Source organism: Hylaeus volcanicus, chromosome 6, assembly GCF_026283585.1.
Source record: "Hylaeus volcanicus isolate JK05 chromosome 6, UHH_iyHylVolc1.0_haploid, whole genome shotgun sequence".
NCBI classification, from domain to species: domain Eukaryota; kingdom Metazoa; phylum Arthropoda; class Insecta; order Hymenoptera; family Colletidae; genus Hylaeus; species Hylaeus volcanicus.
Window position 1 is genome coordinate 21,679,602 of NC_071981.1, and position 16,039 is coordinate 21,695,640.

The 16,039-nt window shown below is 38.4% G+C and overlaps 1 protein-coding gene across 4 annotated transcripts; it reads right to left on the minus strand.

Annotated features, from left to right (window-relative positions):
* Positions 1-513: 513 nt before the first annotated feature.
* On the minus strand, positions 514-13,399 carry LOC128878275 (KH domain-containing protein akap-1). Of its 4 annotated transcripts, XM_054126359.1 has the most exons (7): positions 7,420-7,618; positions 4,364-5,194; positions 3,765-4,277; positions 3,474-3,689; positions 3,272-3,402; positions 3,099-3,195; positions 514-2,821 (listed from the first exon to the last, which is right to left on the minus strand). In XM_054126359.1, exons 2-6 carry the CDS (start codon positions 5,148-5,150, stop codon positions 3,100-3,102), a joined length of 1,743 nt encoding a protein of 580 aa, XP_053982334.1. In that variant the 5' UTR covers positions 5,151-5,194; positions 7,420-7,618; the 3' UTR covers positions 514-2,821; position 3,099. The 4 variants fall into 4 exon arrangements, with proteins under 4 accessions (XP_053982334.1, XP_053982332.1, XP_053982331.1 ...); XM_054126357.1 differs by lacking the exon at positions 7,420-7,618 and adding an exon at positions 13,254-13,399 and having other exon boundaries at positions 514-3,195; XM_054126356.1 differs by having other exon boundaries at positions 514-3,195; positions 7,420-7,617.
* Between the last annotated feature and the right edge of the window lie 2,640 nt (positions 13,400-16,039).

Below are 16,039 nucleotides of genomic sequence, written 5' to 3' on the forward strand. Positions count from 1 at the left end.
CCCAAGTTTGTAGTGAAAATAGTTTACACTGTAGCCGCTAGATGGCGAGTGATCGAGTATCAATGGCGCCATCGGTGAGAAAACGCCCAAGTTTGTTGAGGAATAGTTTATACTCCTAACGCTAGATGGTGTCATTTACATTGTTGTCGCCATCTAGCGTCAAGAATGGAAACTAATTTTACTACAAACTCTTCCTACCGATGGCGCCACTATACGATAAATACTGTGACGTCATCTAGCGTTAAAAATACAAAACCATTCCATTACAAACTTGGTCGTTTTCCCACCGATGGCGCCACTATACGATAAATACTGTGACGTCATCTAGCGTTAAAAATACAAAACCATTCCATTACAAACTTGGTCGTTTTCCCACCGATGGCGTCACTGAATTGTTTGTTTGTTTGTTTAAATTAAAATGCGTACATTCGTAGTAGTACTTCGCACTACTATGTGATGCTCTTTTTTTACTGGCTATCCTTATAACTAATCGCAATAAGGAAAGACATAAAGCGCCACTGAATTATATATATATATGCACATACATTTCAGAATATATAAAATTAGCCTTACGCATTATTTTGATATATTGTAGTATAAGGTGAGGAATTAAAATGATGCAAATTTAATGAAAACGCCGAAGATTACATTGAGGTATATACAGAATGAACTTAATTTAGTTAACGATGAGAATGAAATCGTAAGAAATACGAATAGAGCCGAATACTGCGATCTGCCGTATTGTATATAAATGTATGCAACGTGGAGGTGCCTCCTTACATTTTAAGAAATCGACGTAACGAAATTATCAACTCTACTCCTATTTATGGAGTTTTAGAAACATGTATTCAATGTTAAAACAAAATAACTCGTGTAACAATTTCATTATGATACATATCAATGGAACGTGTTGTACTGATCAATGTAAAACATTTTAACGAATCGAAAAGTTTTCATTTTGCGACGGTGATATAATCAAAGCATACACGCTATATGAGCGGCTTAATGACTGTAATCTTATTTATATCTCTAGAAAAAGTATGTATATCGTGTTTAATGTACCAACAACAGTAAATATTAACATGTAACAATTTCGAGATGTTCTTCATCCGGGTATATTTTAGGAAATTATAAATGATATATTTATTTTCGATTTTTCGTCAAACTCACGATAATCCGTATAAATAATTGTTACAACTGTTTGGTATAGTTTAGAGTTACATAGAATAAATGAATAATTCGCTAGACAGTATACAATTAAGTGTAAATCATATAATGCTCTATATCGTTAATCGAAAAACTACCAGACTTTTTCGTAATTAACTTGTTGGCAGTATATCAATTAAAATGCGATATTATTTTCTCTATGAAACCTTCGACCGAAATTTGGAAAGCGGAAACGTAAGTCGTTTGCTCGCCGCGTATCCGGAAGCAAGTTACAGGAAGAAATTATTAATATTATCGTTACACAAGAAAAAAGTTATATAAAATACATTTTATCAGTGTTGAAATTAACTTACAGTTAAATCAATCACATATATATATTTATATACGATAAGCCTCTAAAGTTAAGTGTATGGATAATATCGATAATAGAATTTTGAACAATTTTGAGACAATAGTTATCCCAATATGTAGGATGCAACCGTCTTCATGATTTTTATATCGAAAACAACGTTAAAAAAAAGGGGGAAAAGAAAGAAAAATTGAAGAATCGAAAGAATATTCAGATATGATTTAGACAAAATAAGTATCTCTCGTATAGCTTAATACACTAAAAGGTTCGCGTTAATGAACAAGTATGACCTGTAATATGTTATTACGATCACGTAGAAGCGAATTACCCGATTCGTCTGGAATTGCTAATATTGCAATCACTTTTCTTCTTCGTGAGTTTTTGGGGCATGTAAAATATATAAATCTACTATCTTTATCTTGTCATATTTATCACCGTGTAGAGCTAGCTAGCGTCTTACAGTTTTCATATTTTTTTTTTTTCATTATTATTAAGGTATATTATAAATATTTTATAAATGGGCGAAGTAATGTTACACTATATACAAAAGTATGATGATAATTCTGTCTATGGAGAACTAAATATGCAAACGCAACGGACAATTGCATTTTACCAATAACAGTCTCAAAGATTGCAGTTCATAATTTTTTTTTTTTTTGTATCATTTTCAGCTTAACGTACAACTGATTTTCGGTTTTTCATTGGTTAGTGAAGCCGCCTCAGTGTCATCTGCAGGACTTGTCCTACGTATGTTCCGTACAACACGAAAGAACGGCAGTTTCGCAAATAAAAGTATCGAGGGACTAATTTTTGCAATTCAAGAAAAGCTTTCTCGATATTTTTACTACGCGTTAAGGACTTATGGTGCACCATCATACCGTAAAAAACCTGTTCCTACGTTATAAATCGTTTGAATATTATATTAAATGTACACATGTCCTCCATTTTTTTTTTCTTTTGAAATATTTCTAACCTCTTCTTAATCGATTTTTGTCGTTAGAATGTGGCGGTCAACAGATTTATCGTACATTTCGATGGTATAAGTACAAAAAAAAAAAAAAATGAAAATTTTCTGTTCACTCAGACACTCCACTATAGTGGTCCGTAACGTTCGATCTGAATTTATCGCTAACGCGAGAATAGTGTTAAAAAGAAAGTTCCATTAACCATGGATATAAAATTACCACACTCTAAACATAATTATCATTTGTACTTGTCATAAATCATACGTGAAGAGGAATATTTATAATTGTCTGTTAAATAGTGCTCTCGTTCACCCCTCGGTGTCCAATGGTACCGAATCAACTAGCAAGAATATGTAATGTGTCATGTAGATTCATCCAAGTTTAATAAATATATGAAATAGAGTGAAGAAATTACTGTTTTAACGATTCTCGGTTAATAGGAATATTTTATCCGAAATATTTTCTTCGAAGAGCAAAATCATGGAATACGAAACTCTCGAGTATGAAAAATCACTTCCAATACATGCCTATAGTGACTATAAAATTACACGATCACGTATTATCACCGCACAGTTTTATACAACTCAATTATTAAACACTAAACTTTTACTTCGTACCTTAAGTAAACGTTACCTCTTCTTCCGGAACTATGCTTTCTAATGGTACAGGCTCCGCGAAACCACGAGCTATTAATTCATCGGCGAGGGATATGACCTGTGACACATAACAGTAATTTTTACGTAAATAGAGTATCGTTATATTAAAGAAATGTTTACTTTATAATACTCACTCCGTGTTTCTGAATGTTCAGATAAAGATTTACATATATGCATGTATCTATGTAGCCTTCAATTTGAGCTTGGCCGACAATACCGGAACACATATGAGCAACTACATCGTAAGCCTCTTGAGTCCACTCACCTAATGCAGAGTACGTGATCAGATGATCGTACGATCGAGGAGAAAGAAAAAAACGTACAACGATAATTTACCATTTTTCGGTTGTATGTTTGCGAGGAATACTTCGATTGCTTGCAACGGCAATCCAAGATAATCTGACCTAATCTTCTTCATCTCTGCGCTACTGAAAAACCAATAGCCACCATGATCGACGAGTCGCACCAAGTGTCGTTCGCCGAGAGGGTCTGGTTGCTCTACGTATACCCTAACCCACCTATTGTACCATTTTGCAACGAACATCATACCCTCTGCAAGTGATAACACGAAAACTTAATAAATCGCAACCGAGTAATCAAATAGAATATAATAGAATATAAACGTACTACTAAGTTCATCTGGAATTGGCGGTGATTCTGTCGTATTATATAATAGTGTCATATTTTCATCTAAAAGTCGCAAGGATGGGTATGTGGGGTGAGTGGGAAGCTGTACGAAGAAGCGATTTGGTTTTACTATGTGACATATGACAACATCGTTTGTTAGTCCCTCCACCAAGGATAATTGTATTAACTCTGCGACCCACGCGTTCTCGTTTAATACTTTTAACGGTAAAATTTGCTCGAGAGTCACGTCCGGATACTTCTTCGCTGGAAACTTTTGTCGTATCATGTCCAGAGCGATGTTAATCTCCTCCGTGGAACCTTCTATGGCACAAATTTTCTGATCTCTCAATGTGTGATGACGTTTGACGATTATGTAGACTTCAGCTTTTTCGCGAATGTTTTGTAAGAAGCTACCGTTACGACCGATCAATCTCCCAACCAGGTGCTGTGGGATGTTAAATTCGTATATCATGGGGAGAGTACTGTCCTTTGCGTGGCCCTTGATACTTCCCCCTAGAAAAAGTATGCGAGTATATTATTTACTAAAATAGAGAGCAACAACATCTATGTTAAACATTTCAATTAATTCTCGGCTTTACCCTTTCCGCTGTCCGTGCTCCCTTCGCTCCTGGCTTCATCCGTGACGCTGCCTTCTAAAACCCCAGATACTGGGCTGTGATTAGCGGAATCTCGTTCGGATAATGCTTGTGCCTGCGTCTTGACGCTATCTTTCGACGGAGTAGCAACTGGTGGTTGTTTGCTTGAGCTGTAATTGCATTGATCGTTCGCGTTGTTCTCCTCGCATTTATCCGCGATCACCGATGTACTCTTCTCGTGGCTAGCAGTCGATTCTTCCTCTTCGGCGACATCTTCGAATATCTTCAATACTTTGCCAGTGGAATCAACGGCGTTCTCCAAAGAGGACACGCTTCTGCTCCTGGCGACCATGTCGAAGTTGCTAGTTTTAGGATTGCTGCCCAATTGTATATCCATTTTGTGCGATGATGAATCCAGATAGCTGTACCATGCTTGCTCGTCCTCGGGTGTTCTTGATCGCATGGAAGCAGGCTGCGAGCCGATCTTCCTCTGAGGAATATCCAAGCTCTCGCTCCTCTTTCTGGGGCTACAAACGGTTTCTTCTGTTGATTGACAAGAAGAACTCACTGAGAACGACTCATCGATATGTATCCCCGAATCGCAGAAATTCAAGCTGGTCTTTGTAACTTCCTTTTCGTTACTGACGAGTTCCTGGCCGTTGCAATCTGGATTATTTATTCCACCTGGATCAGCTCTGTCCACTCGGCGACGCTTGTACCACAGAAGGCCAATTATTAGCGCGAGAGCGGGGAAACTCCACTTTACAATTTGGATGTGAGCAGCTGACATGTTTCAAGTCCACCGTAGCTATTGTTATCGAAGAACCGTTTATTCTGGAATGAAAAATCGTTTACGTAATGTTGGCTCGAATGATTACAGGTTGTAGTAATGACCTACGGTTATCCATTTATGAAACTAAATTAGTGTTTGGTAGTAAGCAAATTAACCGTTTAAACTTGGTCGAGTTTTATGTTTCGGGGTCTCTACGAAACAAAAATAACAATAAAATAGACAAACAAATTATAAACGTAAATAATCGTAGGTTCGATAGCGCGTTCCACTCGAGCTGCGTCGATAGCGAAAATAAGGAAGTGGTTGAAAATAACGGTAAAACTTTGTTTTTCCACCGATTGTGCAAAGTCGATGAAATTTAATTCTTCTTCGGGCTCTCGTCTTACTCGGTTTCCTTTCTTAATTATCGCCTCGGAATCGTGACTTCCGGTAACAGGTACACGAACAACATAATCATACCATAATCGTGCCATAATCCCATTTTTGTTGCGAATGATATTTTCTAAACTCATAAATATGTTTACAACCCAACGACACAGTATGCCTCTCTAAAAGAGTTTTCCAGGACCTTTATGATTTTATATTTTAATAACAAGATACACTTGGACGACATCAATTTTCACACACAATTATCCAAAAATCAATGTAAATATTCGTATGAAAATTATATACATTTCGTGCCGTTTGTGTTGGATTAAAAAATAAAATCTAGAACTCTACTCTAAAAAACCCTTTATAACAATTCGCACGAATAAACACACTTGTAAGTAGGTACTAATGATATTACGCACAATTGATAATAAATATAGGCCAGTATATTCTTCAAGAGCAATTTACACGTGCAATCGATCCGACGATGAGTCACAAACCACACTAATACGCGAAAGTTTGTTAACGCTATGAAACTGGTATGTAAACAGTTTACATGAGTAATGTTTACCCATCAAGACTTTTACATTACACTCAGATTAGTTTCAACCGATCGGGAGCATTGCTGATTTCCTATTGGGTTTCAAACTATACACGGTGTAAACTTGAAGAGTTACAAGGTGTTCCGACGTAACACGTGAAAGAAATTCAAACGGTGTTGACTTATCGCGAAGTAAATAGAAATTCTCGGCTACATACGGTGCTCAAAAAGGAACGTGACGCGAATCCGATTAATACTGGGTGTTTCGAACACGAACGTGGCGCGAATGAATACATTTAAATATTGATTATAAGGGCGTTTAAAAATAACGTAAACATAAAATATTCAATTTCTAAAATGTACACTTAACACTTTGCCAACCGTTGGCCTATTAACACTTTACGGATAGTAATTGGACATGTTATAAAATTTAACAATAACTACTGTTACCTATTACTGATAAATAATGATTTCAATATAAATCTAAAGACGATTCTAATAGACAAAATAAATATTCTATAATACTAATGTTATGAAAATAAGAATTATTATTAAATTTAATATAGTTTTACATACTGTATATTTAATATAATTGATTTATAAGTGCATCAATAGCAATGCGAATGAAACGCGCGATTGCATTATTGCAGGGCGCCAACCCACCAAGACACGGTCCTGCTCGGTACAAAACGAACGGTACACATATGTAACGATATTCCGGTTCTCCCTCTATTCCTATCTCTACCTGATAATCTTCACCATACAGAATTACGAGAAATACACCTGTAATTTCATTTTAATTCAAAATAATCAATTTCTCGATACAGAGGAACCACGTTTAAACAACGTGGCGCAACATCGCGCCATGCAATAACGAGGAATTCCAGGGATACACCGTGGAACGCCAGGTACAACTTAAACTTAACTTAAACTGTCTAACTTAAGCTTCGTAAATGTAAGATTTTCCCTATCCCCAGGAAATATAAATTCAACTCCAATTCAGCGCTGTGCTTCTACGCACCAGTTACTCCAAGATAAAAATATCTTGTATCAATTATGAAATTTGCCTACATCGCGGGTTAAAACATTACAGTAGAGTTCCATTTATTCGAAGCGGTCGGGGATCAACCAGGTCGGGACAATTAGATATTTTATACAATCGGAGTCGACGAATTTCCACAAGCGTTACGTTGTGTGAGTTCGGTTGATAAGAGCCCGCCAAAGTGATCATAGAACCAAGCACCGTGGCATCGTCGGTCCAGATAAACGAACTTCTACTGTAAACCGTGTCGAAGTTGACCTCCGCGAAGAAAGTTCGCAAGGCAAGCGTTAGATTAGCGAGCAGACGGTACTCACCGACGTTACGTCCATGCTTAGTTCCATCTGTGATCGTTGGATAGAGTGAACGGGTCAATTTGGGCCGCTCGAGGAAAATTTACTGGTAGAATTGGAACCGAAGAAACGTTTTGCGATAACGTACGATAATAATCGCGAGTCCTGGGGGAGGGGAGGGCCGGTGAAACAATTTGACGGAGGGATGCGTGGCTACTCTCGCTTTAACGCGACTGACGCGGCGGTACTGCGGTTTGCGGAACCACCGCGGCTTTCAGCACGTGGTAAACTCTGACGAGACCAGTTCGACTGGAACCGCTCGCGATTGCGCAGACGCGATACGTTAAGCGGCACTCACACAACGATAATGCTGATAACGTTGGTTTTTGATTTTCTTTTCTCGTATTTTTTTTTATTTATTTATTAGTACTAGTTTCTTCGCGAGACTCGTCGAGATCGAATGGGATGGTCGCGGTTAACAGTCTTGGAAATGCAAGAGGCACCTGTAAGGATTCGATCGTAACACTTGCTATTTTAGAAGCTATCAAATTTTACTTCTTGCTGTTCTTCTAACAGGTTACAATTGTACTTGACAATTATTACATGTAGAAATAATTTAATAAACAGTATCGAGTAGATTCTCTGAAACATGTGGTCCACGGTCTCTGGATCCCAAGAGACAAGACGATTTCTCGGCGAATTTTTGAACACGAGAACCGTGCGATATAGAAAGTGGAAATTTGAATAAATGTATATGCATGAATCGAAGCGTATTTTGTAATATTTGTATCGAAAAGTATTATCCAACGTTGACGTGTCGTTTCTCCTATCGCCAAAAAAAAAACTCCACGAGTTTGTATTATCAACAGTGTGGATACAACAAACTACGCGTTCTTTACCATTAATTAATCAAGTGTTTTTTAAGCATATTCCTAAGAGATTTCTAAGATATTTCTAAGAAAGAGATCAGGCGCGCATATCAGCAACGTGTAAACGCGTTTCTCCAAGGAACCGTGCTTGTCCTTTTCAATAACGCGGCCAAGTTGGTCCACATGTTGTGTTTCTCTCGTAAAATATGTACAGAAAGTAAAAGGATTAAAATTGGCGATCAAAGGAGGAGGTTGTGCAATACCGCATTAAATTATAGGTTTCTATCGCTGCGGCGTTTTCGCGGTACACAATTCCAATTAAACAGGCAGTCAGACACGACACATAGGTGGTTTCGAGGAGTTCGCGTTGTTCGCGTTCCTGGGAGCAAACATTTTTCCAATTGTGCGGTCGGCTAATGAGACAAGAGAAAATAACAGAGGCGATTGCGTAACAGTACTTTCCGTCACACCGTGTATTATTCGGAACGATTAGACAAAAGTATTATCGAAAGGAAGTTGGAACAGGAAAAAGAGACTCGAGGATAAATATAGAATAATAGTAAGAGATAATAAAATTACATTAAATTCAACTAAATTAGAAATTAAATTAAAAGACTACAAGACGTACCATAATTATTTATGGATACACAGAAATCAGTGGCGTTTCCAAATTCTCTGTTCTCAACGATTATCCGTATTGGATACCCAATTAACGAACAGATACCTTATTATTGTCAAACAATTTCATCGTAAGGGCAATTGACCAATGGCCGCATAATCTTTTTCGACGAGGCGTGTAGCAAGAAAAAAGATGGGAAGGGAAAGGGAGAAGGACAGTGCCGCAGCTAACAAGGGGGCAAATGCTTGGGGCGTCTGCATTTATTATAAATAAATCGGTTTATTATAAATCGATTGGCATAAATAAAAAACTAAACCAAATAATGAATGAATTTTTAGGAATTTTAAATCGCAAGAACTTTTGCAAGGGGCGCTTGGGTTGTAGTTACGGCTCTGGAGAAGGATATCTGCACTGGACGAAAAACAAAAAGTTAAATCAAAATGAAACCGGTAACCGTTGACCAATGGAGATCGGATCGGCAAGCCGTCGCTTGAGGAAGTGGGTTACGTGCGGGTTTAACTCGCAGCCGAGTAAAAAATTTGGAAAAAAGAGTACCAGAGAGGTATGCACACCGTGCATCGCCTGCTCCAGTAACTCTCTTAACTCGACCAAACGATTCCAGTCGGCGAAACGACGAAATAATACGTTAAATTTCTGCCAAGCTCCTCAACTTTGAATTCATTCTTTTAGAATAAACAAGAATTCAGATGCCTCAAGTTGTTGTGGGTTTAATAAACATAAATGTATCTGAAAATGATAATATGTATATCAATTTTAACATTGACATTAATATTTATGAATATTCTACAATGGCATTTTTAGACATCGAACAAACAATTTACCAACTGTTAGCCTGTTAACCGGTTTCGTGTCGTGACAAGGAATACTTTATTATCTACAACAGGTACAGCATTATAAAATATTAATTTGAAAACGATTCTACTAGATAAAGCGAATATTGTATATTACTAATGTTACGAAAATGAAAAATACTATTAAATTTAATTACATACTCAAGTGGAACCGAATAAGTTCAAGTTTATTTAATAGAATAAGAATGCATGGATCTACCGGTAACGCCAATTACCATCTACAGCGCGCGGTTTACAAAAATACGACTGTCGATAAACTGCTACCGGTAGGTAAAGGGTTAAATATCTAGGTTACCCTCTGAATATGAATAAAATATTACAGGAAGCATTTTTCGTATTACCTAGTTATGGAAATCAAAAATATGACTATTTCATAACATAAAATATTGTGCATGTATTACTTATTAATAAAGCGAAAGAAACTATTTGGGACAACCTAATATTATTGACATTAGAAATAATATGTACGAATGTGTCTTGATGAGGCCAATGGGGTGAGAATAGAACTACTCAAGTATATCGTTAGAAGACGCGTAGTAATGCAAGAAACAAAGGTGACCGTGGTTCAACGTGCTGTTGGAATGTTCAATCTGTATACAGAACGATGAAGTAACCGAGCACGGTTAAGAGTATCGAGGAGAGAGGGGAACGAGGAGAAGAGTTGTCCTGTGAGAAGGACGACGAAAGCCATAACAAAAAGGGACACGTAGAAAACCTTGCCTTCTCTCTTGGAATACGGTTTCGTACAAACTTTCCACAGCGTTCTCTGTGACCATCGGCAGAACCATCAATTGGCAATCAAGTAATCGCGAGCTAACTGTTCACCTATTGGAATTACTCTTCCATAAATAAACTCGTAATATTCAATAATCAGGAAGAAAAGAAAATATGTACAATTCGAAAAAGATGTCAATGGTCAGAGAGGTCGCAGATCACGATCTGGTGGAGAGGGATGAGTATATGGAGTGTGTTGTAAAATTGAGTAACTGCTACTATGTTGCGTAATCGATGCATACAAGCAATCGAGTTAATACGATAAATGCGAAGTGCCGATACCAAGAGATATAAGGTGCGATTGTAACGATCCTCCTTAAAGCGACTTCCAGATGGTATATGTCTTACATTCCGTTGAATATACAGAAGATGAAATGTTCCGTTCCGTACACAAGATGATAATAGCTACCATCTATCGGAAGTAAGTTAAAGGAAATCTCCGACCTCAACTTTGTTGATCATACGCGCGACCTTGCATGCGCGTAAACATCTGCTTACAAAGTAAACGAACGTTAGAGCCAGCATTCCTAGCACTGGTGTAGATAATATAAATATCGACCAGGATAATTCTTGACAGTTGATTAATTCGAATTAATTAACCATTTCAAAACGTCTGAAATAAATATGCTCGTGTACAAATAATAAACATATAATAAATAAAAGACTGCACGTGTTAATAATTAATTCACATCATGCAAAGTTCATCTTAAAAACATAAATAATACAAACATATATAAATTATACGTAATTCGCTGGGCAGTGAAAAATGTTCCAAGTATAATTGTCGACAATTACTATCGTCGTTCGTAGCGTTTTGATTATTAATTAGCAGTAAACTATTCCACGATCGAAAAATCTTGGTTTATTTACTAGTATATCCGGAATAATTTTTGTCGGTCTGCGTTATAGATAATATAGAGGTTTGGTGACGGTAATTTCGAATTTCAAAGAATTTCAATTTTTGGCAATCTATACGTGATTTGGCGAACAATGAAATGATTCCAGCGACTCACGGAAATAGCCAATGGCACATTCAGGGCCAGCTGCCTTAGAAAGGAAGACGGTGGGATACGGAACGGATGTATCTTAGAAATAGAACGTAACTGAAAGCGAGTTCGTCGTTGACCCTTTAAATGTCCGCACACTTATGGGGGAACAACAGGTCCGCCATAGCTATTTACATATGTAAGGCTGCTCACACACCATGGGTACCATCGTGGCGATAAAATTCAACCATGAATACTTGCACAGATAACGCGATATTATTCGAGCAATATTTTCTATTTCACGTTGTCGAACGATGCGAATCGAATAAAAATACACAACGATACGAAACATTTTTTAATAGCTTCAATACATTGTATCGATACACGATATCATCTCTAGATGAATATCTAGAATAGATCAACTAATTAATCTAATCTTCTACAATTTGTATGATTTATTGTATTATTACGATGATTTATGTACGCCACGAGCAATGTATATAAATTTGTATCTACAACCGTATAAGTGCAATCGTACTGTGCCCTACGGAAGTCGATCTAAACATACGAAAGAAACGTGCACGAGATTCTGATCGTAACGCCAAGAAGGTTAACGGCCGTGGAACGTTCTACAATCCCGAGTTGTTCGTTATTCGAATAATTTCGAATAAACCTTTGAGCAGATAATTATCTCGACATAATAGTTTCACCCGGTAACAGGCCCTCGATTACATATTTATGAAAATTGAGAAACTCAATTCAGCCATCGTGAACGCACGTGTTTAGAGTCTATGCGTATCGTTTGTATAATATTAGGTTGTCCCAAAAGTTTCTTTCGTTTTATTAATACATATACAATATTTTATGTCTAATGTTAAATTATTGAATTGTATACGATTCATTTTGCTCCATTACTGTTACAACATCAACATCTAAGAGATTAGATAGTCTATTTATATAAACACTACCGCACAAAATAATTGAGTGCAAATTACGAAAGAAACTTTTGGGACAACCTAATATTTATATTTTCATATCAGACAGAGCGTACACGCGATATTGTACACAGACCGGACCTACAAAAAGCCACGTGTGTAAGAAATGTTATCTTTAACATAACGAACAACAAAATATAAATACGGGATAACGTACAACGTTGTAATCGCGAGTCACAAGTAAACTTTCAGGTGAAACTTTATCATAATAAAAGTTTCACTTAGATAAAACTATATTCGGTGCTCGTGAATGAAAGTGTGTCGAGAGACAAAGTTGTTCGGTGTTTAGGGAAAAATGTCATCCATTCCGGTACAACCACGTTATTTCCAAATGTCGTCTATACCTATAACCGATGTCATCTTCCGAGAAACTTCCTGATTATGTCGAAGGAAATCGATATCACTCTTTAGGAGGGAAGGAATCCGCGTGCTGGGCACATATTTTCGAGAACGAGCCGAGGTATACCGGCGATACGAAAACGAATCACGCGACTCGAGTATCGTGTAACCGAATTCTGTTCCATTTCTGATGTACCCATATTGCGGTCATCCGAATTTCGGTGAAGGAGCGTTCGCGCAGCGTGTAATAACCTACAGTCCCCCACGCGAGTCACGCGTGAATATGATCGTGGTCGATAAATTTGAGAGTCGTACGAATTTAAGTCGGCGATGAGTAAAAGATAACAAAGGAAAGCCGCTAGACGAGTCGCACGGACACGAGTTTCGCACGATGTTCGACATACCTGTGCTATTACTGGCAGATCGGCATTCAATTCTTTCGCGATCGTTTGCACGTCTTCTGCGAATGATTACGATGAACGTCCAGGCACACCGAATAATCAACTTTCTGCAGATTTCGTAGAAAACTTCACTATGTGATCACAATGTTTTTCCTCGCTCGCGAGAGACAATATGGCGGTACGAATTCGGGCGCAGTATGTCCGGCATAATGCGATCGTGGCGCCACTCTCGACGAGGTGATAAATTCACTGTGGCGCCAAATCTGGCTTCGTTCGAAATTCTAAAGGTAAGATAGGGTATGTAAATATTACGTTCGGATGAATTGTTGAGCAAAATGGATAGTTGTTCGTGTGGAAAAGAAAAGTTTTGTATAATAAGATTATATATCACAGTTTAGTGGACAAACAATCGATTTCCGATGCATGTGACATCTCGCGCCACCTTCTGGGAGAAGGTACTACTAAGAGACATGGATACTTGGTACGTAGAATGAGAATTTCTTCCTTATCGGTCGTTACATGTGCAGATATTTCCATTCTGAAATACAAATTGTAGGTAAAACAGATTGGAAATGTGGGTCGATGAATAAGTTCAGCTACTTTTACCGAGATGGCGCTCTCAGGTTCAGGGAAGCGGGAAAGTTTAAAAATTTGAAATGAAAAGCAGCAATAGCATGTATTACTTGAAAGCTTGTAGTATCATCGTTCGTATCTGTTAACCATTTTAACAATTATTTCGTCTGCAGAGTTTCACCTGGTTATTAAACTCTTTAAGGAAGCTCGATAAAAATATGTAACATCGTAAGAAATGAACGTCGATGCAAACACACTTCGTACAACTACTTATATAAATTTTACCTTATGCAACTAATTTTATTATAGAAATCTAAAGTCGAATATCATACAATCTCGTGAAAGACAGGCAAATGGAAGCTGAAATCTGGAATATGTTTTCTAGGAAAGGCTCCTTTTAATCGAAGGAAACCGGATATCCTGTGATCTAGTCGAGGATTTGACCTAGGGTGACGCAGGATGCAGAGTGACCTTGGCTTTGCGACGCGTGCGCCCGATAGCCTATTTTTAACTGTCCGTGGTGTATGGCGGTTCTTGGACGTGCAGACGGGACACCATATTGTTTTCCTTTAAGATTCACCGTGGAGATCAAGTATTATGACATTTGCACGCATAGATCGAGCATAAATTCTGGCCAGGGGTGAGCCGAGCCTCATAAAAATGTAAATGGTAATAAGACGATGCTTAGTACTGTGCATAATATCAACAACGGTGCCCTGTAACGTGTAATGCAAATTTCGAGAGGTTATTTCGTTGGGGCGAGGGTCGTCTCTGTGAAAGAATTTAACGTTGATTTTTTTTCCAAGATTAAAAGTGCGTATCACCATGCGACGAGTATCTAATTCGAAAAATATTTCTTCCTTAATAATACGATGATAGATAAAGGAAAGAAACGAAGGAGATCCTCTATCCTTGTTCGATCAACTGATTGACTGCAATACTACGTATAACTTATAATTTATGTTTGTATATTACGATAAATGACGCAATAATACGTATAATAGGTCGACATAGATATCAAATAAAAAATATTTATTTTGAATGTGTTTTTCAATTCGAGGAGAACACCACTGCATATTCGATAAAATTATTTACTCTATATAATTTCTGCCTTTGAATCAAAGAACTTCTCTGAAAACATTTTTCGGATAGCTTTATCCCCTCGTTGGGTATTTAATCATTCCGAGTTAAAGGAAATACTTCGTATATTGGAAAAAGGGGGACCAGAAAACGATCATTTTCGGGATCGATAGAGCGTAGATAACACCAATCCCAACGGAGATGACTGAAAATTCTGTAGGTAGCCATTCAGAATCCGAAGGTCTCTGCCAGAGCGTCCGTGGATAATCCGCGAGATGTTTGATCTGGATGCGCGGCGTCGGGACGCAAGGTTACAGCGGTCGTCGGGTCAGCAACACCACGGCCGTCCTCCCTCCTCTCCGAGACCCCCTGTCCCTTCCATACCCTCTCCATGCCCTTCCTTCCCTTCCAGTCCTTCACCTCGTCGCACTCATCCAACCACCGGCCCTTCCCCCCTCGTCTTTTCTTCTTTATTTATCCTCGCGTCGGTCGTGCCACGGTGCGCCATCTTCTTCGGATCCGTCGAGATTCTTATTAACAGTTATTACGCCGGGGGTTTCTTTCTTTTTAGCCGGATCCTCATTTCTTCGGATAATGCGCCCTCCATCCCCTGAATGGCCGAAAAGCTTTCGAATGGCCGTCATCATTAGCGATTACGTCGCGTCTCGGAAGGCCGCGGTGGCGGTACGAAGAATTGATAGAAATCTGTCCGATTCAAAACGGAGGGAATCCCCGTTCCCTTCTTGCCATCGGGGAATTTATTTCCGTTACGAGATTCGAGTCGTCTCGATCCTCCTCGACGATTCTGTTTCCGGTGGAGCTGGATGCTGAGACGGTCCAAGGAACGATACACGGAGTCAGGTTGAGTTAGGATTTTGTTGAAAGGTGCAACAATGTTAATTTGAATTCCTGGGCCGTTGTGGAACCCCGCGTTCCCATCCGACCTTGAGTGCCATTTTAATTTTCAGTAGCAACCGCTCATTCGATTATTATTGCTTCAGCAGTGCATTTAACCCCCCGATTGTTATCCAATGCGGTAGTCGAGCTGCTTCCAAACAACGTAGTGGAGGGGGTGTCTGGGTCACCCCCTTTCATGTTTGTCTGCCTGGCTGGCTAGCTTGCTGGGGTTCCCAACC